At 36.9% G+C, this 27,407-nt stretch overlaps 1 protein-coding gene across 4 annotated transcripts in view; it reads left to right on the top strand.

The window, feature by feature from the left end:
- Positions 1–3,357: 3,357 nt before the first annotated feature.
- slc20a2 (solute carrier family 20 member 2) overlaps positions 3,358–27,407 on the top strand; it is a 39,847-nt gene continuing 15,797 nt past the window's right edge. The window contains exons 1-4 of one of the 4 annotated variants that reach the window (XM_042729895.1): positions 3,364–3,864; positions 21,556–21,606; positions 26,087–26,639; positions 27,070–27,210. In XM_042729895.1, the coding sequence (XP_042585829.1) occupies positions 26,351–26,639; positions 27,070–27,210 (430 nt within the window). In that variant the 5' untranslated portion in view covers positions 3,364–3,864; positions 21,556–21,606; positions 26,087–26,350. Of the gene's footprint in view, positions 3,865–21,555; positions 21,607–26,086; positions 26,640–27,069; positions 27,211–27,407 lie in introns of all 4 variants that reach the window. The other 3 variants (XM_042729894.1, XM_042729896.1, XM_042729893.1) reach the window with 3 other exon arrangements.

The raw sequence follows: 27,407 nt of genomic DNA, 5'->3' as shown, positions 1-27,407 counted from the left end.
TAAAAAAATGCATGCTCAACACAAAAATGGAAATAAATGTTGTTGTGTATCTCATGTGCATTTCTTCAGAGGAGTGGTGAAAAGTGTCTGGGGGAGGGGAGAGGAGATTTTGGGGAAGAGTATTATGAGAGAGTACTAATTTCCCTCCAAAAACCAGGACAGCACAAGTCCCAGTCAAGACGAAGATAATCTCAATGAGCGTCATGACGGCTTTTCTCAAGGCTTAAAGTGAGTCCTTCCTGCTATCTTGGCCCCTCTTTTTACTGCCACGTTTCTCTTATTCTCTCATTTAATCTGACCACAAGCTTCAAAACCCAGTGCTGACAGCGCCCTCAGCCAATCAGAATCTTCTCTGCCCATTCTCACCAGCACAGAATTCACATTCCTCTTTTTTTTTTGTGTGTGTGTCTGTTGTGGCATTTAGTATGAGTAAGATAACCTATTGTAATCCAAATCCCAGAGTGAAGGGAATTTAAGTGACTTACAGAATGTTCTTAAATCCTTTCACTGCTACCTTGATCTTACAAAACTGATTTTAAATTTCTTCATGGTGGTGTCCCTGCATGCTTTGCATACTACCCCCCCTCCCCCCAGTTTATCTTAAAAATGTTTCGGTTAATTATATTTTATTTCATGTGAATATGCCTGTATATGCATTTTAACTGTATTTTGCACTGTTTTAATGTAGTACAATAAACAAAGAGAAATAATCTGGTGAAACAATTACCAGTATTACATAATTGAGATTAAGGGTGGGCGATACCTGTACCATTATAGACACCATTAGCTGGTAGAAATTTGTCAACCGTTATAGATTTTGGACTATCGTCTTTACCACGGTTACACACTCATGTGACATTGCTGTGCTACGTGGTAATGAAAACCTACCATTTGCACACGTTTTTAAGCATTATGGTTTAAAAAAAAAATGCAATCAGCAGTGAAAAAGAACTCCTGAAGACGGTGCACATAGAGCGCAGGAGTATTGAACTGTTATTTTTGCCGCTTTATAGGCCTTGAATAATAAAATACACACACTTGTATGTGTCAGGCAGGAGCCTGTGCAAGTATCCTCGTAAACACAGTAGGTCTTAAGTGAAAGCAAACAGCTGAGAAAGAAAACACATGTGTAACTGTATATTGGATCTGGACAGTTCTTAAAGTGACAGCAGTCTAAAATTCCTGTTGTCTGTCATTCACTTTAATCAAACAACAAAAGAGAGAAAATCTCTCTGCTCTTGACTAAATAACTTTTGTAACTTTATTAAAAGAAATATATATTTTAATGTACACAGGGACAATATGCAGTTTTTATACATTTGATTACACAATGTAGCATTTCTTTTTTACTGTAGAGACCTAAAACTATAAAGACCTTATTAAAAGCAAAAATAACTATATCATGATATCAGTTTTTTAAACTTTTATGCAGCATTTTCTGTTGTTTTAATTTTTGACAAAGTTTAGTAGATTTTTTATTAAATCATGGCTATATAGGTTTTATTTAATCATTCATTTATTTTAGTATTAGTTATTTTAGCACAGGTTAATCAAGTTAAGTCAAGTTAAATCAAGTAAAAAATTACAATGAGAAATTTAAAATTGTTTTTTTTTTTAATATTTTATCTCAGTTAACATTTATTTCAAGTAACAAAAAAGTTTTTTATTGTTTCAGTTTCAGCTGTATTGCACAAATTTACTTTTTTAACAGTAATAAGGCATGTTTTCGCAAAAAAGAGGATTTTACAGTTTATGAATTCAAATCTGGGTGATGATATAGTGAAGGATAATATTTTATTGATAATTCATTAGTAAGACCATCCAGACTCACCTATTTGTATCCACACTTACCTTTTTCAAGGGAAGACAGAAAGGTAATAATAATGACTGATCATGTCATCTTTTTACTCTAAATGTGCATTAAGCTCACTTAAGCTATCTTATTTGTTGACATTTTGCTTTCACAATTATTGATCTTGTGAAGAAAAGTCAACATCCGCTCTTTATTTCATCATCATCACACTAATGACAATTCTCGTAGTCTCGTGAGCCTTGTCTAGCACATTTGTCTGGCACTGCAGTGTTGAACTCTCTGGTATTTAAGCAGCTCTAGCGCTATCTAGTGGATAAAAAAATCATGCCACAGCCCAACGTATAAAACTTGTTACCTTACTCCATTATCTTTATTGACAGAAATGTAAGATGGACTATGCAAGTAAGCTGAAATGTAAACTCACTCATGTATTAACTGAATTATAGCTTTGCAGATTAAAGTTTTATAGAAGGGCTCTGTCTGTCCACTCAGGATCAGCTCGAACTGAATGAATGTCTTCTGCCTAATAACTCAATCCCTAGTAACCGGTTTGTTATTAGTGAGATGGAGACGTTTAAAATCTTCATTTATTTGTATTTATTTATTTGATTTAAGAGATTTTTGCTGGCCAGGCATTCAAGACGTCCTAAATCAATATTTGCATGTGGGCATGAAACAGCAGAGGGCGCTGTTCACCAAGTTTGAGATTTTTTTTGGTCCTCTTAAACGCACTTGCATATGCATGTGGACGAAAGCGCTCAATACAACGATCAAATAAATTGCCACTAAATCTGGAATATATAGGCATATCCTTCAGAATATCGCATCACAAATAATCTCTTAAAGCAGCACTGAAGAAATAACATGTCTGATTATGTATAAGTTGTATATCAAAGGCACGTACTTCAGTAGTACAGAGAAACGTTTCCTATTTATTCCTAATAATTATTCCTCGAAATAATTATTTCTAAGTGTTAATATTCTGGTGCTATATATGTCTAGGATGAACTCGGTGAACTTGCAAGGTGTCTCGTGTAGCTGTGCCCGAATCGTAATCTCTTGAACCACAAGACTGGTCTGAACGACTCGTTAACGAAAATAAATCATTTAAAATATTAGAATGAATAGAACGTATTATCAGTTATATTAAATCAGTATTTAATACAATAAAATATATCTAGGTTCTAAATGAGCTTAATGTTTTGATGCGAGGAATCTCAGATAAAACTACAACGGTTCCTGGCATATATTACACGCTCTACTTGTTCAGTTCGAGCTGCCTTAATAAAACATATTTGGACGTTATAGCGTGTAATATACCAGGGACCACTTGATTATGGGCATTAAATAATCGCCGAATCGTTTTAATATTTTCTCCCCAAAATGAATCATTAAAAGAACCGATACGCAAAAGGAGTCGTGTTTCCTATCACTAGCCTCGTGTGGCGCGCATGTGTGGTGCGCGCGCGAATGCTGTTACGTAACGGTACGTATGCAGATAACTACCTACCCACTTTCTGAGACATAAAACATAAATTTTACGAATAAAGTAACGCTACCTAATTTATTCGTATCCTAATCCAGCTTCATTACGGATAAGAATCGATCTCTCGTCACGTGGCCGGTGGCCCCAACAACACTGCCTCTTTAAAGGTTTCCTCAGGAAAAACAATGACCTCGTGCACCCACCAGAATACATTTCTGTAACAGCCATATATAAAATATCCCATAATAAACCTAACTAGCCCATTTGCGCAAATCCGCTGCCATTTGGTTGATACTTGAGCTGAAGGGGGACAGGACGGGTTTGTCTCCACTCGTTCTTCCCATTTTTCCTCCCCCGTGCACGGAAAGCTCCCTGCCCCCGATCCCTCAGGCGCCCGGATGCACACCAGCAGCAGCAGCAGCAGCAGTTAGTCAGTCGGTCAGTCAGGACAAACATGGTCGCCGGAGCTCGAGGAAGCGTTTAGGAATCTCCGCGCTGAAATTCGTCTCATTGAGCCGAGGTCTCTTACACTGATCCCCGAAGCACGTTGAAGCCTCTCTTCTCGGTGAGTAAGAGCGGTGTCATTGACCGCTGTCATGCCGTCGATACTTCGTCAATAGATTAACGCTAGACTCACGCGACAGGGAATATTTTCAGAACAGCGCGTTCTGGAATAGGAAAAGGCCCGCGCTTTACTTTGTTAACGTGATCTTGTCTTTGAGACGTGATGATATTGTCTTTTAAAGTGAATGCATATTAAGGATGGACTACGTGATTTTTCTCGGTAAGATTTGTGCGAGTCAAATGGTATTTAATGATATTAACCGCTTTGTATTAAGCACGGAGCTCGTTTTGTATCACAGCGCTTGGTAAGTTGCTTTAATTTGAATTTATGTATTTTGTTAAAGGTCGGACTAGTCTGGTAAGAGCCTGTCGAGACACAGCAACGGGCACGCTGCGGTGATTTGAGCCATACACGTGATTGTCTGTTGTAGCATTTTGTATCGTAGGAGCACTAATATTTACTATAAACTCATTTTACACGAGCCACAACAGAATGTAGCACATAGATGCAGTTTATAGTAACACGTTTATAATAACACGCGAGCAGTAGTGCCTCGTGCCACATCTGTAATCACAGCTGTGGTAAAAATTCACTACCATAGACAGGGACTGTGATCTCATAGTAATTAATTAGAAAGTAACAATAAATATTTAAGCTTGTAAAAGATAAGTGAGACTCTATTAAGTTGTATAAAACGGTCACCACATAATACCTATTTTAAGGACCGATATTTTCATTAAAACACTGATTTATTTGTGAAATAAAGGAAATTCTTTGACTAGAAGTTACAGTCCCTGTTATAAAGTAACGTTGCTATGCAACAAACTTAAACTTTTATTTTAACTGAGCTTTGATATGACGAAGATGTTACTGTCTACCTTATTTTGCAACATGGAAGGTAAGGTATTTTCATTGAATGTTTGAGACTTTGGATTAATTTTCGCTGGTAAAATAATAATAAATGAGTAATATGATAACTAATAACTGTGCAATATCAAGCAGCATAACTGACTAAAATGTTTTTTTTTTTTTATTATTATTATTATTTTTTTTTACAGGTAAAATAATTAGAAGAGAATGACATTTAAAGTTTTGCGCATTCAGATAACAAATCGCCTCACCCGCTCTTATGTTTAAAAATAAGGTGCGCAACAGTGGCCATCCACTTTTTTCAGCATCCTTGGTTCTGCAAGTGTTTTTCCTATAGGGATTTATTAAAGTTTTTTTTAATGTTTTAGAAAGTTTTAATGTGGTGTATATCAAAATTTTAAAATCAAAATTTGTAATAAAAAAGTTTTAAAAAATTAGACAAAAGGGTTTTTCAATTTGAAATGGTTAATTGGTTATTCTAGCCCAGGTAAATGGAATCCTGTATGATCATGTTTACGCTGCTCATAATTTACCTGGGGTTAACAATTAATCCTGGGTATTCATAAACTGACATTTCACACTACATTCCGAAACTCCTGGTTAACGTTCATTTTTGCGGTGTCAGTGTCCTTAATTGGAAGAATGACACAGAATGTGATGTGCTAACACAATGGCTCTAGTATTGCTCATTCTCATGTTATATACTGCAGAGAGTATTTTTAAGTTTTCCAGAGTTGTCTTTTCGTTAGAATATAAAAACTATATAGAATAAAGCAGTATCTTATTCACTCCGATTTACGTTGTTTTCATCACCATTTGACATTTTTCCACCCCAACGCTATAACGACTTCATGCAGAACAATTTTTCTGTGAATGTCCAAAACACATGGATAGTAGGTAAGGGATTGGGTGTCTGTTTCTGAAATTCACTACACGACTTTTAAAGCAGTCATCGGATGCCCATTTTCTGCAAGTTGATATGACTTTTTAGGGTCTTAATGAAAAGTCTAACATACTTTGGTAAAAATTTCTCAATGGTAGTGTAAAACATAACACTTTTTACCTTGTCAAAAACAGCTCTGTTCACAGCAAGCCATTTTGGTGCATGTCCCTCTAAATGCTAATGAGCGCTGCTCACCCCACCCCTCTCTTTCGTGGGGTGACGACGAGCCATTCTCATGAAACTGTAAACATTAGCTGCTGAACTTGCTAACTAGCACAATAATTAGGAAAGGCGATTTGCAAAGATTTATATATATAAAAAAAACCTATACTCACTTCTGTAGGTGAGGCTGGATCATGAATGATTCGCACGAACATAGACACATTTAGTAGATTGGGGGCGCATTCCCTTCAGAAATAAAAGTAATTCACTGTGTCTTCAGTGGCTCAGATGTCTGAAATAAATGGCAACGGCTATGTTCATTATTTCATCCAACAATAAAACACCTCATTCGCTTAGGAGACATTCTTGTCTACATTTGCTCCGGTGTCGAAACAACAGTGGACTGTTCACAGTTCACTCAGGGAAGGCTAAAACGGCCATGTCAGTCAACAGTCGTGGGAGGGGCCTGTGCAGAACTACATCACTCTGCCAAGAATCTCAGAACAGCCTGATCTGAGAAAGTGATCATTATTATTGGGGATTTCAAAAAAAAAAAGCACTAGATTTTTGGGTAGATTTTTATTATTATAGGGTGGATGTGTACACACACTGCCGACACATGTTTATGTTCAAACAACATGTAAAAGTAAAATGTTGCATCTGAAGATCTCTTTAAAATCTGAACAGATATATTTAATACACTAGACATTATACACTTACTGACTTCCTAAACAGTCACAGAGGAAAAACTGGCTATCATACACTATCAGTTGTTCCAATCACAACAAGCGCACACAGAAATGTGCGCCTTTGTAGCTAGGAGACACGTTACAAATGAAAACAGTGTGTTCTAAAATCGGAAAATATCAGACATACACTACGCAATTTTCTATGTGATCTGTCAACTCAGATCTGCATATTGTCTCTGACTTCCAGCAACTAGTGTCAACTTGTCCAGACTGTAAATTGGGCCAAAAATCTGGGCAAAAGTCATGTATTGTATTCCAGCCTTAACCGTGACATTCTAACCCCGCATAGTTTCACACTGTACAAGTTCGGCACCGCAATGCAGGGTTTACACAGCAAAAGGATGAAAAGCAGTGCGTACCCCATTTCTGAGTTACAAGTGTGAAATGTACTTTTACACAAGGTTAAAAGCGGGGTTTAAAACTGAAGATTTAACAAAACCACCAATTAACAGCCTCGATTCTCACAGTAGGTCTGTCTTTGACAGTTTATATGTTATTGTTAAAAAAGCAATTCTCCTATAGATAAGATAAATGGGATTTTTACTTCTGGAACCTGTGTGTTGCATTCTGTATCCTTGAATATAATATGGCTGCTGTGTTGACCAGTCAATATCCAGGATCGATCCTTTATGTTATACTGCGTAACTTATACTTCAGGTAAAATGGCTAGTTAATTCAATTAAAGCTGAAGACCATAATGGACAAATAATATGGTCGACTGTGTAAACGTGTGAAACTCCCTTCCCCATCTCCTACTGTATGTATTGATATATAATCATATCATAGGCATGTACAATTTGCAGTTGGTGTTCAACCTGATCTTGGTTGGAATATATAGTATGATAGATGAATCAGCAAAAAAGACTTTGATATGGTTCATTTAAATGGTATTCAAATATCTTGGAAGCCTTTCATGCTCACATCTTCCTCACAGTGCTGATATCATTTAGTGGTATATCAGATTTCAGTCCTTTTATGGACTTACAAAACAGACTTCATCTGCCATTGAGGTCACACACTTATCCACAGTTTTGAATGTGCAGAATGATGAATAATAATCATTGAATGCATAAAAAAATAGATTATTATATTTTTAATAAACATGTATGTAAATGTTTATACACAGATGCAGAGATTAGTTTAAAACCTGTATTTCATGCTAGAGCATCGTGTGCAGCAGCATGTGCTGTGTGTACGTATTGTGATAGGATCAGACAGCAACAGTCACTTAGTGTTTATGTAGCCAGGCCTGCATCAGATAAGTGTTTGCTGAGTTGTTGAACTTACTAAAAAAAGAAATGGTCAGGTTCAAACCAATTTGCCCGTTTTTGGTCTTAGCGATTTATGAGTTTATTAAAAAGAAACATAGTAGACATTAAGTAATGCAAAGCGAATAAACAGTTTGAATTTTAAAGCCAGTTAAAATCTTATAGATGGGTGGTCGCTTTTCACAATCACCACACCACATTTTTATGTCTAATGCCGAATTTACACTGCAAAGGAGGCACAGACGCACTTCTGAAGTGGCATTGAAGTGTCTGTACACAGACTGTTTAATGCTGCTCCGAAGTGGCATTCTGCCGAATTTACACTAGTGGGATGAGGTGAGTGAGGTCAGTCTTAATTTGATTTGTTTTATATGCTTCATTATGTTTTTACACTGAATTTTAAGATGGCACAGAGCAACCTTGATTTGGCTGTGAAAAGACACCTTAAAAGATTATAGGCTACTTAGAAAAATGCTACACTGCAAAGATGGTGCAGAAACACTTCCGAAGTGGCATTTAGGTGTCTTTACACAGACTCTTTAATACTATTCAGAGGAGACAAATGTGCATTTACAGTTATGGTATGAAGTCTGTTTTATTTTTTGCCAAAGTCCATTTAATTTTTTCTGGCTTTAATGTTTAATTTTTTTCTACACAGTTTTAATGGTTAAATTAAATGTTAATAATCAAGCATCTTTGTTTTTTTGTTTTTTTCTGGCTTTAATGTTTAATTTTTCTTAAATATTCCTTTAAATATTTTTAATTTTTATTCAGAAATCTAGCATTGTATTTCATATATTTCTGTCACAGCTAAATACTTTTATTTTTTTTCTGGTAAAGTTTCTCTTTTCATAATGTGTATGGTTTATATTTTTTTATGATTTGTAAAGTTTTTATTTGTATTTGTTGTAAGAAATGGTAAAATGCTCATGTGCAGTTCTAGAGATTGTTCTTGTGTTCATGCAATGTTTGTAGTAAATTGTTTGTAGTAAATGAATCCATTAGAACATGCAACTTTTATTTTGACAGTCTCTGCTGTAATATTCACAAGTTTATCTGTTTTGTATAAGTGTATATACTTTTGATGTATCCTTCCAAAATTTGGTCCAAAATGCTGCGTTATGTGCAGATTTTTTGTTATTTTGTTTTGTTCACGTTTATTTTTTGTTTTGATTTCGTGATTTTTTTAAAGTTAATTGACAGGTTATATTAGGGCCCTAATTTACAATTCCATGACATTGTGTCTTATTGCATAGATTTTTGGTTAGGTCTTTTTTAATTTAATGTGGCTTTTATACAAGGTCTTTTTTCACTGAATTTTAAACGATACCGAGGGCAGAGGTGGTGGGTTAGAGGATGCATAAAAAATGCTGTAAGGGAGATTTATTTACACAGGTCCTTCTCAAAAAAATTAGCATATTGTGAAAAAGTTCATTATTTTTTAAATAGTCTTTAAAAAAACTTTCTATTTTAGATCATTGCACACCAACTGCTAGGTCCATATCATGTTTTGATACTGAATGATTTTGGCATACGGCTCATGAAAACCCAAAATTCCTATCTCAAAAAATTAGCATATCATGAAAACTAAACGAGCTATTAACCTAATCATCTTTTGACTCTAATCCTTCCAAAAGTTAGCTTTTAAAAACTCCCCGTGTTCATTCTGCGTTATACAGTAAGACTGCCGACCTATGTTTCCAGAAGGCCATTGACACCCTGTAAGACACTAGAATAGGCTGTTCCCAGAGTGCTGTATCAAGAACCTCAGTTCACGTTGGGAAGGAAAAAGTTGCAACGAAATCATAGGGACCCTGAGGAAGATTGTGGAGAAGGAATTCCAGACCTGGGGGGACCTGCGGAAAACTGAGTCTGGAGTAGAAACATCCAGAGCCACCGTGCATACTTTGAACCGAGGGCAGAGCGGACCTGGTACAGAGAACAGCACTTGTTGAGCTGGTCCAAAGTAATTTAATTTTGTGCATTCGGAAATCAAGGTGCCAGAGTCTGGAGGAAGACAAGGTCTTTTTTCACTGAATTTTAAGCAAGAAAGTCAGTGAGTCTGGGGTGCCATGTAACTGGTGGCTCTAAAAAGGGTCAAGCAGCTAGCCAGAGATTTTTTCCACCTGCTGAACATTTTGGAGATGAATTTCGTTATCAAATACCCTATAAGTGCCAAAAAAGATGGTTTTATTTATTACTTTCAATTGTGCCAACTGTTATTAATTGAAACCCCATAGAGAATCTGTGGGATATTGTGAAGAGAAAGTTGAGAGACGCAAGACCCAACACTTTTTTTGCATGCTGGGATAAACCTCAGCAATGCCACAGGCTTGTATAATGAAGCAGATCATTTATGCAAAATATTACTACCATAGTATTGATGGTACTGTATTATTTGTTTGTGGTTGTATTTTTTTGGTAGTGAGAAGGACCTGTATGTTTATGGTAGTATGATTGTGTTAGACCTTTAATTAAGAAATGAATTCTAAAAGACCTGAAATATTTCCCCGTTGCAATGAATCTAAAATATGGCAATATTTTTTCACATGGTAGTATGATTTTCTTTAATTAAGAAATGAGACAGTTTCCCTCTGAGCTTTGACCATTCCATGTTCCCCGTTGCTCTTCTCACAGTACTTTTCATACGTTCCATGTTCCCAATGCCAGTCCCTCGACAAGACAGCCTTGTATTTTGCTCTTCGGTTGGTATTCTCAAAGGAAGGCAAGTTGCCCATTAACCATGCCCATTGCAGCACTAAAGGAACAATAAGTCATTGATATGTCTGAGGAACTGCTGGGAGGTGCTCTTTAAACACAATGGCTAATTCTCTGTAAAGCGACATGACAGTGTTGTGAAGATATCATCAGATGTTATGGGACTCTTTGTAGCAGAACATTGTGGCTAAACTCCTACCTAAGAGACATTTAAACAAAAACACATGACATAAGAGGGAGGAAAGGAGGTGACCACATTAATCTCTCATTGTTTATGAAATAGCGACGTTCTGAAATGTTTTTAAACAAAACGTTTTTTGACTTTTTGCTTCTCGAAGTGAAGTCATTGACTCCACTAAGCTATCATGAGGATGAATTGGTTTTTAAATGAAGTGCCGTGGCACAATTTATGACCAGGTTAAGTGGCGTTAAGAGTTTGGTTGTTGTTACAAAATGAAATGCCTAAAATGCACATGGTTGCTTCTTGTTTAGGTTTTGAGTAACTCTGATTACGCCCTCCAATAAATTAGATGGAGGAATCCACAAAGCCTCACCCTGAACTGTTGTTTACTTAAGGAAACTGGAGGAAGAACAGAAACACCCTGTACATGCCCTACTCACCATCAAACAAGTCTGTGCTTTGCCAGTATGTACTTTATTGTGTGTTAAGAACTGAAGAGGGTTTGTTTTCTCTTTTAGTCACATGGAAATACATGGCTGCTTGTTGTTGTCTGGCTGTCACTCCTCGGCAACTGGCACCAGTCCCAGATGACACTATAGGACTGCTTGCACACTGGGGTAATGGGTGAAAATTCGGACCTGTCAGTAAATGGTGCACAGGTCTATCATGTGTCTGTCGTCACTGAATCTTTCAGTATTGAGATTGCACAATTGTTAAAAAAAAAAAAAAATATCTGACTGACTCACTGGGATAAAATACAGATCTATATCCAAAGCACTGTAGTGGCTGTAGTTCTCATTTCTCTTGACATGTTAGGGTAATATACTAAGACAGGTCGGCAGTAGCCACAGGCTGCCTCTAGTGCACTAGATGTTGCTGCAGGCACACTGTCACCGTGCCGTTAGAACATAATTTTGGCAAATGTGTCAAAATATCACTGAAATGACCGGGAGACTTACAGATGTTTTCAAGAGAGAGCTCTTCCCTCCTTCAGGGTAAAAGCAAGAATGTTTGAAATAAAGCTCACATCTGAAGGAACGGGAAAAAAACAAAAAAAAAACAACAGATAAACATCATTTTGTTAAAGTTAAAGACACCATGAAATAAGAATGTAAATTCTGGGGCTGTGTGCCTGTTAGATTTAAGGCAGAATTTAAGCGTATACTCCCAAAAAATGACTAAACTTTAAATATGTAATAATAAAAGTACATTTCTGTCAGAAAAAGTAATTATTATAATATTATTAAAAATTTGTGCTGTCAAACGATTAATTATTATTAATCGCATCCAAAATCAAAGTTCTTGTTTACATAAAATATGTATGTGTACTGTGTTTATTTACAAACCCGATTCAAAAAAAGTTGGGACACTGTACAAATTGTGAGTAAAAAAGGAATGGAATAATTTACTAATATCATGAACTTATATTTTATTCACAACAGAATATAGATAATATATCAAATGTTGAAAGTGAGACATTTTGAAATGTCATGCCAAATATTGGCTCATTTTGGATTTCATGAGAGCTACACATTCCAAAAAAGTTGGGACAGGTAGCAATAAGAGGCCGGAAAAGTTAAATGTACATATAAGGAACAGCTGGAGGACCACGTTGCAACTTATTAGGTCAATTGGCAACATGATTGGGAATAAAAAGTGCCTCTCAGAGTGGCAGTGTCTTGCAGAAGTCAAGATGGGCAGAGGATCACCAATTCCCCCAATGCTGCGGCGAAAAATAGGAGTTCAAAATTTGAAGTTCTTTTTGGAAAACTGGGACACCACGTCATCCGGACTAAAGAGGACAAGGACAACCCAAGTTGTTATCAGCGCTCAGTTCAGAAGCCTGCCTCTCTGATGGTATGGGGTTGCATGAGTGCGTGTGGCATGGGCAGCTTACACATCTGGAAAGGCACCATCAATACTGAAAGGTATATCCAAGTTCTAGAACAACATATGCTCCCATCCAGACGTCGTCTCTTTCAGGGAAGACCTTGCATATTCCAACATGACAATGCCAGACCACACACTGCATCAATTACAACATCATGGCTGCGTAGAAGAAGGATCCGGGTACTGAAATGGCCAGCCTGCAGTCCAGATCTTTCACCCATAGAAAACATTTGGTGGATCATAAAGAGTAAGATGCGACAAAGAAGACCTAAGACAGTTGAGCAACTCGAAGCCTGTATTAGACAAGAATGGGACAACATTCCTATTCCTAAACTTGAGCAACTTGTCCCCTCAGTCCCCTGACGTTTGCAGACTGTTATAAAAAGAAGAGGGGATGCCACACAGTGGTAAACATGGCCTTGTCCCAACTTTTTGGAGATGTGTTGATGCCATGAAATTTAAAATCAACTTATTTTGAATAAAATATTTAAATTTGAAACTTCCACATCATTGCATTCTGTTTTTATTCACAATTTGTACAGTGTCCCAACTTTTTTGGAATCGGGTTTGTATTATGTATGTATAAATACACACACTGGCATGTATATAATTAAGAAACATATGTTATGTTTATATATTAAATGTATTTATATAAAATATAAATTATATAACTATATACATGTAAATCCATGTAAATATTTTCAAAATATATACTGTATGTGTGTGTATTTATATATACATAATTAATATACACAGTACACACACATATGTAAACAAAAGCATTTATTTTGGATGCGATTAATCATTTGACAGCACTAATAAAAATACATATATTATAATAGTTACTCTTTATTTTAAGGTCCAATTATCGCTATTTAACAAACCATTAACTATGACTTTTGCCTTAAACTCCTAATTTGCTGCTTATTAATAGTTATTGAGGTAGTTGTTGAGTTTAGGTGTTGGGAAGGATTAGGGATTATTAATAGTTATTGAGGTAGTTGTTGAGTTTAGGTGTTGGGAAGGATTAGGTAATAGACATGCTAATAAGCAATTGTTAATAGTTGTTGAGTTTAGGTGTTGGGAAGGATTAGGGATGTAGAATAAATTTGCTGAGATTGACACCTAATCAAGGTCAAAACTTTTAGATATCAATCTCCATTTGGGATGGACATTGGTTATGATAATCTTTGGTATCTCTTTGAAGGAACGAGTAAAACAGCTCCATATTTTTTTACAGAATAGGAAAGTTTGTTGTGCATAAGCCTCATTAAAACTGTATGTTTCTTAAAAGTAGTACATATATAGGCTACTATGCCACTTTTTAATATTGATTTTAACCTATTAATAAGACTAATTTTCTTTATTGCAAATTCTGAACAGTTATCAGACACCTAGATGCTTTGAATTGAAGCCCCACAAAAATTATCTGAATAAACTGCATTTTTGCATTATTAGTTTTTTTGGCTTGTTTGTTTTTTTATTTATTTTTTTTTTCATTATTATTATAAGTTCTTAAAAAACTATACGGATCACTGCATTTCAGCCATGACTAGAAAAAACAAAAATCATGGTTCATGGCTGTGGAAAAAAAGGGACAGGCCATTTGTATTCCTGTTTTAATAGTAAATACGGCAGCACAGGAAGGAACCTGCACTTATCAAAGCCATTTCATGGGGCCTTTAATGACAAATGAATAGGTATATTAGTAGCATAAGGCCTTTTGTATGGCCTTTACTAACCAGTCACAGGTCTTAATTTGGACATTTATCGCACTGCGAGCAGTGTGTTTGCATGCCATTTAACAGCGTAACACCTAAGCTTTCCAAAGCGCTCAAGCTGGGAAACATGAATGGGAGCTTCCAAAATAATATTTTGCATAAACCATCCACCAACCAGCACTTATTATTCATGCCAACACCACACAGACATTAGAGTGCCCATCTAAAAATATCAACTTACTGCTTGGCACTCGAGGAGGAGTAGTGTGCACTCAAGAGGGTGTCTGTGTGCATTTTGTTCCTGTGAGGGTGTTTTGTATGTATTACAGTTGATGATAGAATATGTGCACGGACAGCTGGTTGCTCTTTTCTCTGAACGGCCTCATGTGTCACGACTATTTCCAGCACCCTAGGGTCAGCTTAGGAAGTGAGCACCCTGCTATCAGTGCAAAAGCTGATATTGGCAGACATCCGAAACCATCAGTGTGTGTGCGGGGGTTATAATATAGTGGAGCGTCATTGTTGATTTTGAGCACTACTTTGATGTAGGATGCTGTCAAGAGCTTAATATATGAAGTCTGAAAGCGTGAACATCAGGGTTGTGAATCTTTGACTGATTTGATTCATGATATTCTGTTTGATTTAGAATTTTAAATTCAAGTTTAAATTTTAAATTAAATTCAGAACAATTAAAACTTAGGATGCCAGTTCATTATTTATTTTACATGCCACTTGCCACCTCCTCCTCTGATTGATGCAGTTCAATTGGCAGGATTTTTAATTGCATTAAAATGGATAAAACAAACAAAAAAACGTATAATTTCATGTCTATGAAAAATTGGAATGTCATATATTTTGGTATTTGGAGTCATATCAGTTATTAAATGGCTGATAATTAAGATTTGTAGTGGTTGATGGTTGTTCAATCATACATGTTAATTTCCTTTTATTTTTATTCACATTAGCTTTGCCAGCTAAACCTTATTTAAAGTTTATATATAAACACACTATGTAATCTTTAATTTAACACAGTTAAATGTAATCTTTAGCAAATCTCAAAATTAATATTTTTAATATTTCCTAATTCTACAGAGTGTATGTTATAATTTACTTTTAACATTTATAATGGCTGATTTAAGTTTTTATTCTATTTATTTATTACGTTTTTTTTTTTTTATATTTTAATAAAGTCCATAATGGAATACATACTGTACAATATCAGTATCAGTCATAATTTTAAAATAAATGCATCCCTATTGACAAATGAAACTGGCCAGTAATCTGTAATGTCATGTTATCTGACACAGTGGACACTGTAAACATTGTAAACACACTGGCTATTATTCTGTGGTTTTCAGTCTCTTTCCTCAGCTCAACAAAGGAAGAGAAAGACAAGTTGTTTTATTGCATTCTGCATGTCATTTGCTTGTTTACGGATTTCTATTTGCAGATCACCCATATATTATCTTCCATGATGCCCGAGACCACACAGATTTGTTTTGAGTAGCTTGGTGCCACAGGACAAGTTGATAAAAGTGTTGTGTTCTGAAACACTGCGTGATGTGCTGCCGGTTCTGCGGTTAGTCTGTGAGTCAGGGCTGTGTAGATGGGAGAGCGATGAGTTCCACAATTGCTTATGACAATGTCTGACAGGCTGTCATCCCCTTCTGACTGCGCATGTTGGAGAGAGTGTTCCTGTAACTGCAGCTATCACCTATAGCTACTGTCTCAGCAGTGGATGAACGATTGTTACTGGAGGTTTGGCTATTTTGAGGATGGAGAGATGGACGACCTGAGGGTGAGTCGATCGGCTCGGGGCTGCAGGCATCCCTCAAGTGTCTGTGGCGTGGAGCAGTCTGTAATGTGCTGGAGAGGGTTAGTCGCTCTTCATGTTCTCTGGCTTTTGTTTTTGTCTGAGTGTTCAGAGCAAGAGAGGTGGGTTGTGAAGGAGGGGGCACATGATAATGATATCATCATCCTGAAAGCACTGATTGTTCCAAACACTGCAAGAAAGAAAGACAGAAAAACAAAAATGAAAGGGAGGCTTCAGTAAAGTAAAGGCTTCTGCATGTATGGCAGTCTTGGAGTTTCCTATGGATTTTATATATAAACTCAGCAAAAAAGAAACGTCCTCTCACATTCAACTGCTTTTATTCCCAGCAAATTTTTATCACAAATTTTAGTAAGTTCATCAACTGATGCATAAACTGAACAGGTTTGACAGACATTTGATGAACAGAAAGGTAAAAACTAGTTATTGGACAAATGGAGGGTCAGTTTCAAAAGTGGCAGTGAGTATCTTGTGTGGACAGCAGCAGCATCCTTATGGACTAGATTTGCCAGTTCTTGCTGTGACATGTTACTGTACTCTTCCACCAAGGCACTTGTGAGTTCCTGGACATTTCTGGGGTGACGCATACATAGATACATGTGGTTTGCCACTCCAAGGTTGATCAGCTGTCGTTCCTGTCTTCCTGTAGCACTGTCTAACGCGTCTTACATTACCGATGTTGCAGTTTATTGCTCTTGACACATCTGCAGTCCTCATGCCTCTCTGCAGCAAGACTATGGCTTGTTCATACAGGTGATCAGGAACCCTAGGCATCTTCTGATGTTTTTCAGAGTCTTTAAAATAAAAGGGTTCTTTAATGTTATTATAACAGTGACGTTTAAATTCTGCCCGTAAACCTTTAGTGACTTAAAGGGATAGTTGACCCAAAAATTAAAATTCTGTCATTAATTACTCACCCTTGTGTCGTTCCAAACCCATAATACCTTTGTTCATCTTCGGAACACAAATTAAGATATTTTTGGTGAAATCTGAGAGCTTTCTGACCCTGCATAGACAGCATGCCATAGACGCCTTGTTTACGTACACAGGAAAGCATGTGCATGTGTTATGGTACTCTACATAATGGCAGAAGATGTTAACTCGGGGGAGAGGAATTGTTAAATAAAGTTGTTATTTTGTTTTCTTTGCGCACAAAAAGTATTCTCGTAGCTTCATAAAATTAAGGTTGAATCACAGATGTCACATGGACTGTTTTAATGATGTCCTTACTATATTTCTGAGCCTGGGAACATTTCAGTTGTGTTGCTGTCTATGGAGGGTCAGAAAGCTCTCGGATTTCATCAGAAATATCTTAATTTGTGTTCTGAAGATGAACAAAGGTTAGGGATGCACCGATACCACTTTTTTGGAGTACGAGTACGAGTACGAGTACTTGCATTTCAGTACTCGCCGATACCGATACCGAGTACTTAATAAAAAAAAACATGATTTCAATTTACAGGTAACAGCTTTAGTCATATAAATTTAACCAAAAACAAGGGACTAGTTTGGAATTAAGAACATTTATTTAAAATGAAAAGCATGTTGTATGCAAAATATTACAGAATAAATAATTATAAAAAAAAAAATTAAACAGTGACAGTGCAACTCAAGTATTTTTTTCAGTTTGTTGTAAACTCTGCCGCTTTGGACAACACAAGGGGCATTAATAAACATCTTTGCTATTTAGTGCACAATATTTGAATAAACTAACAACATCCACCAACATAGAACTGCGGCAGATAGTGCAACTGAGGTAGGTATTAACATCAAGTCTAAGACGACTCACTTAATGGAGCCTATTTAGAAAAAGTGAGTGGCAGGTTTTTTTTTAAGAAAAGTAGCTTTTCTGCATTATCAGCAGTCAGCCTGTTTCTGTTTTCATCTATAATGTGTGTGACACTGAGCTAAAAAGCCTTTCACTTTCCACACTGCTACATGGGGCTGAGAGGTATTTCTGGGCCATTTTAGCCAAAGTGGGGAACCTAATTTTGTTGACACCCCAGTACTTCAGAGGACTGTCTTCACGAGGGCTTGGGGCCTCTCCGAGGTATGTGTCGAGCTCAATGGCAGCACCTGCTACCAGCGGCTGTGCTGCCTGGGGCTGCTCCTTAGCGATTTCTTCAAATACAGTGTCCAGACTGCTGCTAGTGCTGGCCTGGGCCTTGAGGAACAGTTTAGCAGGAGGTTCTGCAGCTTCTGCCTGACTCTCCTCTGCCTCAGCTCTGGACATCATCTGCAGCTCCTGCTTCAGGTGCAGCTTGGCCTCCGGAGCAGTGTTGTTGGAGAAGAAGCGATCTTTATACCTGAACAAAATTCATGAATGTATTAATATGTGGAAAAATAGGACAGATTTTAGTTTCCCCTAAACCACTGTCATAAATGCCAGCCATTTGGCTTTCTGGTAGTAATAAGGGAAATATATTTCATATTATATATATTGCATACATTTGTATTTGTGTATTTTAGTTGTATTTTTTTTATTGTGTATTTAGTACAAAAATATAATATTATATTTCAGATGGAAATTAATCTTCCATTTAGTACTGTAGTTTATCATAATAGCACACAGACTTTACCTTGGGTCAAGTATGGTGGAGATGAAGTACAGTGGATTGGTCTCGACGTCACTGAAGCGCTTCTTGACAGCTTCCAGTAAGGTTGCTTTCATTGTCTTGACACCGTGGTCCTCGTCTGTTTCTCTGTTTAGAAGTCTCACTAGCACAGTCACAGCTGGGATGACATCAGAGGCTAGTGCGTCGTAGCTGCTCACTTTTTTAGTTAGTTCCTCAAAGGGGGCGAGGATGCAACAGTCTTCTCCATAGCAGCCCATTGGTGAGCGGTGAGATAGCCAGGGAGTTCATGCTCGGACACATACACCCCCAGCACTCGCTTTTGCTCAATGAGGGACTGGAGCATGTAATACGTGCTGTTCCAGCGTGTCTGTACGTACTGCTGCAGTCTCTTTATTGGCTGGTTGAGCTGTCCCTGAATGTCCTCGAGGCGGGAGTAGGCTAAGGCAGAATGTTTAAAATGCCCAACTATTTTCCGCCCCACTGCTGCTATAGCATCAGCTATGCTCCTCTGTGCTAATAAGCCCTCGTGAACAGCCAGTTGGAGCGTGTCTGCGACACACGGCAGACTTGGGAGCCCTGCGTCATTCATGGCTTTAATCATGTTTTTGGCATTGTCACGAAGCACAACATGTACTGATGTTTTAGGTATACCCCATGTCTGGAGCATTTCCTCAAACACATGCGTTATAGCCTGGCTGGTGTGCGAGCCGCGGAATTGTTTTTGCATGTAATATGGCTCGTTGCGGCGTGAAACTCTCGTCTATCCACTGGGAGGTTAGGCTAATTAGCGACACGGGGCTAACACTGTCCAAATATCCGTGGTGAAACTAAACGCAGAGGAGGCTTGCAGTAGGCTGCAGCCGGGGCGGGGCCTGGGGGCGGGCACTCGGCGCCTTTGATTAACCCCTTACACGCCGCTCAAACATAGACATTTCTCAGACCGTGGTATCGGTCTCCGGTATCGGGGGACTTTTAACGAGTACGAGTACTTTAGAAAATGTGGTATCGAGGCCGATACCAGATACCGGTATCGGTATCGGTGCATCCCTAACAAAGGTCTTACGGATTTGGAACAACATGAGGGTGAGTGGTTAATGACAGATTAAAATTTTGGGGTGAACTATCCCTTTAAGGACTTATCCACAGGTGCATGAACATTAATTGTTTATGGTTCATTGAACTAGCATTAAAACATTATCTAAACTCTTTTCAATAAATTACAATAAATCTATAAAACTTATTTGGACTTTAACAAATTATCTTTAAAATACAGCATTCTGAAAAAGGGATGTTTCTTTTTTGTTGAGTTTATATATAGCTATTTTTGCACATTTTCTTTATAAAGATACATTCTTCACACAGCTAAATTATATTTAGAAGTAAAATATAATATATAGATATATAAATGTATAGCTCTAGAATAATTTTCAAAATAAATATTGAATTATGAATGTAAAAGTTATGATATTAAAATTATATACTTAGAATCACACACACACACACACAAAAAAAATATATATCGGAAATATATATATATATATATATAAATGTATCTCTCAGACACACACACATTTATATATATATATATATATATATATATATATATATATATATATATATATATATATATATATATATAATTATTAATTTAAAAGATCTTTATCCAATAATCCAAGTGACTGAAAAGTCATGCAAAAATAATGCAAATTCATTGGTGTGGGAGCCCTACATAATAAGATTATGAAACCAGATGCGATTTTATTGTTCACTGTGGAGGAGATTACTGTGAGACACATTCATCCTTCAGTCATTCCAGCCATTCTAGGGACCTAAAATGCAAATGAACAGCTGCAATTATGTCTATGTACAACACATCTTTTTTCGTCTTTTAGGTTATTCTTGTATTGTCAAATTAATAATAACTGATATTATTATTACTAATAGTACTATTATGATTTCGTTTTGGTTGTTTGTTTTGTTAAAATGTTTTGTTAAAATATACAGTGTATATGTAATAAATCTTATTTTTTTTGGCATAACCTGTGTTTTCCCCCATACAAATTACATGCATACCATTGACTTCCTTTCATCTGTTGTGCCATGGGAGTTTGCATATCCCATAATATTGACATATTTAACAATAACTGTGTTTGTCTGTTGCTCCACCCTGAGGAGATATAATTCTGTGGTGTTTTTATTTTTTTGTAAATTTTCCTCTTCCATGTGGTTATGTGTGTTTATTTGATGCTACATTCCTTTAGAGAGACATAATGCAGATATAAGGGAGCCAGCAGTCAGTGTATACACCACTGAATGTCCTTGGTATGACTGCATGCCTTTCCCTGACTGTTAGAAATGATTCACCCACCCCTCCTCTTCTCTCTTCATTCTGATTGGCTTGATCTCCCCCGTCACTCCTTCTTCCCATGCAGCATTAGCCAATCAGATCCACCTCTCCCATTGAAAGCGTGTATGATTGGCTGGCTGGCCTATGATGCTGCTGCCTCTCTTTAAGAAGCAGTCTAGACTGCAGTGACAGGTTTTTCAATGAGAATCGAGCTGCTGTTGTCCCGCAACACGTCTGACTTTCATCTGGCAGTTCCTTATGCTACATTTTACAGAACATTGTGATCTTTTCTTTGTCTGAATCCATTCACCGCCGGTCTCATTGCTCCTCTTTCACTGACATAAGTCAGCACATCAGCTGGGCATTTTCCCATCATTTTATTCATAATCCCTCATGGTTAATCGGTTCATCTCCCATTTTTCCTATTATTTTCAGACCCCACTTTACAAAAAAGAGGGAAAACTCTGAGCACTGCATAGCCTGAAGGTGAGTACACTTGATTAGAGTTTAGAGTGCTGCAGTCATTACTGATACATTGACTGCACTCTCTCCTTTCTTCTTGTGTCGTGTCTAATGCAACAGGTTCTGTATGTACCTCATATATTGGACAGGGCATGTCATTGTCAAGGGGAATGCTTTGTAAAAACTTGCCAGAATACATAATGTTATTATTATTATGCATGAAAGGACCCCACACATCTCTCTTCCTGTGTTTAGCAATCAAAGTATCAGCTGAATGCCTTTAATATTCAGATTATTTAGTGTTATGGTAATATTCTTCTCCCAGTGCTTGCTTTGTGCCTTAGGGGTTTATAGTGTTGTATATCCCACAGTGTCATAACTTGAATTTTATGGATTGTTTTTGTACATCCATGTAAATCTATTAAATGCATAATGAACATTTGAGCCTAGAGGGTTTAATAGAGTTTTTGCACCCTATGGTGTTTGATGTATGTATCCTTGGCAATTTAAGTTTGTGTATATGTTTTATGTTGTTGCTGTTGATATATGGGCCCTTAAAGAGACAGTACCCTCTATGGACACATTGGCAATTGAATCGCCATTGGCTAGTAAATTTTAGAGTTTACTCGCCAGACTGATATATATATATATATATATATATATATATATATATATATATATATATATATATATATAAAAAATAAATGTTTGGAAAATGGGACAGTTTTTTAAATATCTGAAAGTACACTCAACATCAGTCAGTCAAGCATTATAATATGATAATCAAGTATTATTTAATGACAGAATTTTTGTAATTGGAATTAAAACTTGATAACCATGTTTGAATGCATATTAGTCATTTTAACTGAACATTTTAACTGGCCTGATGGTGGTGCTTTTTTGGTTATTCAGTTTTTCTGTAAAAAACAAATTGGAAAAAACTAACAAAAATACTGATAAGATAATAATGATGCGAATTCTACTCATAAGAACTATAAAACAAACTAAGGATTACTAAGGATTAATGAGCTGCTGGATTTATGAATATTTATCAGGTTTTGTGCGTTCACTTGAATTGATTTGCTGAAATCAAAACAGGAAAGATAATAGATGAGCGCCAGCCACTGAGATTGCCGTTTGAGCATTAGCTCCGCCCACTACCGGAAAACCCGGCATTTCTTAAAAGCTGAAGAATTCCAAAGGAACACCGTTATTTTGACAGGAAAATACAACAAAGAATATTGTTTACATGTAGCGTGTCAATTCTCTCTCTCTTTCTCTCTCTCTCGTTGCATGTGTGTGAGAGAAAGCCACGGCGAGTCGTGCGCATTCACACCAGAGTTTATGGTACATCAAATACAGGTGCGTTGCACATCCATTGAGATGAACTGAAAAATAGCACAGATCGCTTGACGGAGAGTGAACCTCTGAAGCGCTCAGAGTGTTCGGCGAGTGAAAATATATCTGTGCTAAACTTATACTTAGCCTCCAGCTCACACACTGGCGAGTAAAAGCTGAGAATTTATTAGCCACTGGCTAATATTAGACATAATTTAGTCGACCAGAGTGAAGATTTAGTCCCATATGCGAGTGATTTACTGGCAATGTAGAGGGTTGTTCACCCAAAAATATACATTCTGTCATCATTTACGTAAATAAAAAAATTTACCCTAACATTTACCTTAATTTTTGGATGAACAGTTCTTTTACGTATTTGTTGAAATGTTGTGATTTTTTTTGTTTCGAACTGAGTGAATTTCTCACATTTAAGGTCAAACATATAAATTAATCTTGAAATAATTATGCAGATTATTGTTGATATCAGTTTAATCTCTTTGAATAAGGTGATCGTTTTCTCCTAACAGGAATCAGTTCAACTATAGTATGAAAAATGGGCTTTGACAAGAGCTGTCAGCAAATGAATCGCTAAATCTGTTACACAGATTGCTAAAGAGCTGAAGGGCCAAAAACCAATAGACCTCAAATTTCCAAGAGCAACAGAAGCGTCTAATTTCATCCAAATTGTCTCAGCTTATCGCCCTGTCCTGATGTCACATGGCTGTATCAGTATTTTGGCTTTGCATCAATTTTGCCAAAATGTGTCGTAACATTATAAGTTCTCAAATGCAGACCTCTTTAAAATCCAGTGCTGCTATTTAGTATGCATGAGTCTCAAAAGTGCTTTATTTCCTGAAAAACCAGCAGGCATTGCTTGAATGTGTTATAATATCTCCTTTAGAAGTTGACTGACGTGTGTGTGTATATATATATAAAACGTATACACTACCGTTCAAAAGTTGGGAGTCGGTCCAATTTTTTTTTAATGGTTTTTGAAAGACATATCTTATGCCCACCAAGGCTGTGTTAATTTAACAAAAATACAGCAAAATAGTAACATTGTTAGATTATTACAAATTAAAAGTACTGTTTTTCTATTTTAAGACTATCCTTTTTAAATAAAGTCAACAACCATGTGATGTTTGATACGTGAGGTGGTAACATTCATGTGACTCTTGCACACAACAGTACCTTGAGCATGTATTAGTCTGGCTTTCCCTCTGTTTACATTTAATTCCCTTTAAACAACAGGCTTAGTGAAGTAGAAGAATGTGCTGTTGTCCCCCCTCCGACTTGACTTTTGTATCACTGAGCAGTGATTTTCACCCTCTGCATTGCAGGTTTGGCCTGTGATGAGGACGCTCTGTAATTTTACAGGTGATGGTTTTGAGTCACTATACGGTCGTTTACTGTGTCTTTGTAATGCTTTAAAGTCCATTCAGTCATCAGCTGGTGACTGATGCTCTAAATACCGTACTATCCCCCCGCGGTATGGGATCAGTCGTTCCGATAAACAGGACTGATCAGATTTCACCAAGCACATAGTGGCCCATTTACAGACCTGCCGTTTTCCAGTGAATTTGACCCACTAAGATTCTTAGAGTGGGCAAAGCAGGAAGCATGGAGGCTGTAAGCGGGTATTAGGGGCTGTGACTCTGCAGTGATGCACAGTGCAGCTGCAGCACGACTAGCTGTACTGCTTCGGCTCAGTGGGAGACTCGAACCTGAAACCAAGCCAAGAAGCCGAGAGGAGGTGTGAAGCAGGAGTGATCGTTTTGTGGTGCTTACTGCGCTGTTACATACTGTTATGAATGTGCACTGGGTTAGTCACGTTTTGTACTGGTCACTCCTGAACGCTTCGCCCTTGCTGTCATAGTGTAAAGTGGCCAGTTAATGTAAGTGCTCAAGTGTTTTTTTGTCTGTTTTGTGTAATGTTATTTCTTTTATTTCAAACCTTTATTTTTATTTAATCATTATATTGTGCACTTTAATTAAATATATAGCAACTTTTCATACTAGTTAAACAAAAAAATGTCTATATTTCACCTCTGAAAAATGCTGGTTTTGGCATGTCTCACTTCAAAGTTCTTGACTTTTTTCGACTCTCTCCAACGATTAAAGTCATACAGTAACGTCATAATATCGTCATAATCTTCCCATAATCTGTTGAAATATTCATTTCATTGTAGTCAAACAAATTTGTGATTATTAATCCTGTTACCACATGATTTTCCCCCCTTTTCCAAACAATGTAACATTCTTCTACTACAGTTTTATTTGGACTCTTTTACAGCATGGCAGGAAGACAAGTTTGTCAAGGTGTCAAGTTTGTCATGTTCAACCTTCTGCCCTGTTACTTAAGTTATTGTGTGGCAAAAAAATATTAAACAAATAGTTTTCTTTGTTTTCTGGAAAATAACTACTAACCAACATTTAGTTCCTAGCTTGCTAGCCCTTCCTGAGTGGCTAATCTTCAACCCTGTTGCTTATTCTTTGTTTATTTATTTATTTTTTTTAATTAAGAATTTTTGTGAATTCATTCGCTATTTTTATTAGGACAAAGCACAGAAGCAGTGTTTTAAGATGTATTTAGATGTGTCCTAAAGGTTTTTCTAAGCACCACCTTTTTTGACCATTTATTGAAGTTTATTGTTGTTGTTGTTTTACTTTATTTTATGCTGTTTATGTGAAAATGTATGTTATGTGAAAATTATCAAACAAATATTTTTTCTTAAATTTATAGAAAATGAATACAAACCTGAGTCCAAACCTATAGTTTTCAACCCTGTTAGTCATTCAGCCATTTTTTTATATTGGTTTTTGTCATTTATTTCACTTTTATTTTTTGTTTATTAAAAAAAAAAAAAAAAAAAAACGGTTCAGTGTTTTCAACAGTAAGCCTATTAAGATCCCAGGGTTTGATTTCTTGAAGCTGACAATCAACATCATCAGAAGGATAAGCACCTCCTTTTATTGACCATTTGTTGTTTTCTGTTGACTTTCTAGCTTCCCAATCCTGTATTTTAGTTATTTTATTTTCCCAGCTTTAATGTTCCTTGATGTCACCAACACCTGTCCTTCCAAACTAGGGTACATTATGTGATCTACAGTATAAGGACGGCTCAAATACTGTCTAATGATGTCCTGGTTTCTTTTGTTTTGACAGCTGAAGGCATCTTTGTGGACAGGATACTTCGAGGGGCAAACAATGGAATGCTCTCTCCTGCCTACACTGCTCAGCACTCTACAGACTGAGGTTAAACGGCTTAGTTAGCAGTGTGCCTCTCCCCCAAGAACTCTTTTAGCCTGGGGAAAGTTGGGAGAAAAACAGGCAAAGGAGAATTTCCTTCATAGTACAGCACCTTACTCCAGTTCTTTGTAGTTGCTTGCTTGGGATTCATTTGGAAGCTTTGCGTGAACAAAAGCCAAGATGGATTTGGAACCGTACCTGTGGATGGTCGTGCTTGGCTTCATTATAGCCTTCATCCTGGCATTTTCAGTGGGGGCCAATGATGTGGCAAACTCGTTTGGCACAGCGGTCGGGTCAGGGGTGGTGACACTACGTCAGGCCTGCATCCTGGCTTCCATATTCGAGACCCTTGGCTCCATACTACTCGGTGCCAAGGTCGGGGAAACCATTCGGAAGGGAATTATAGATGTCAATTTATACAATGAGACAGTGCCGATACTGATGGCGGGAGAGGTCAGCGCCATGGTCGGTAAGTAACGGCTCATTTAAAGTTGAAACCTCAATGTTTCATTTTGAAGATTAATGATGGAGAAGCTTAGTGAGGCATTCGTTTATTCCCGGTAGGCTGCAAGATTCTGGGAGTCATGATCACTAGTTTTAGAGCGAGTTGTAATAGGGTATGTTAGCTGAAGTCTGAGTTAAAAAAAATTTCACTTTTAGAGTAAAAACTGTAAATTTAAAAAAATTCAATTCAAAGAACTTCATGGATGGTTTAAAAAAACTGTTGTTGTTTTTAATATTACTGGCTTTAATATTTAATATTATGTATGGCTACATTGCAATATTTTTAATAGTATACCGTCTAGAGTCTGTATTAAAGACAGAAAAGGGACATATGGCTGGAAGACTTTTTTTTTTTTTGTTGCTCCACCTCCCACTCATATTCCTGTCTTTTTCAGGGTCTGCGGTTTGGCAGCTCATTGCCTCTTTTCTGAAGTTGCCTGTTTCTGGAACTCATTGCATTGTGGGATCTACTATTGGCTTCTCCATGGTTGCCATTGGCACTAAAGGAGTGCAGTGGATGCAGTTAGTCAAAATTGGTAAGAAAAAAAATCCATTATGCAATCCATTATTTATTTTACTGTGGTAGTTTTTTGCACGCCAGAAAATTTTAAATCTCCATGGTTGCCATAACTGTGGTAGTTTTTTGAGGTCAGGATTTTTTTGAATTTTTTTTTTTTTTAATTCATTGTTGATGTCCTGTGTCCTAATTAATGTTCCGCTACTTTTCAAAAGT

This window comes from Cyprinus carpio, chromosome B8 (genome assembly GCF_018340385.1).
Source record: "Cyprinus carpio isolate SPL01 chromosome B8, ASM1834038v1, whole genome shotgun sequence".
In the NCBI taxonomy this organism is placed as follows: Eukaryota; Metazoa; Chordata; class Actinopteri; order Cypriniformes; family Cyprinidae; genus Cyprinus; species Cyprinus carpio.
The sequence above is the reverse complement of the archived record's forward strand: the minus strand, read 5'-3'. Positions and strand labels throughout refer to the sequence as shown.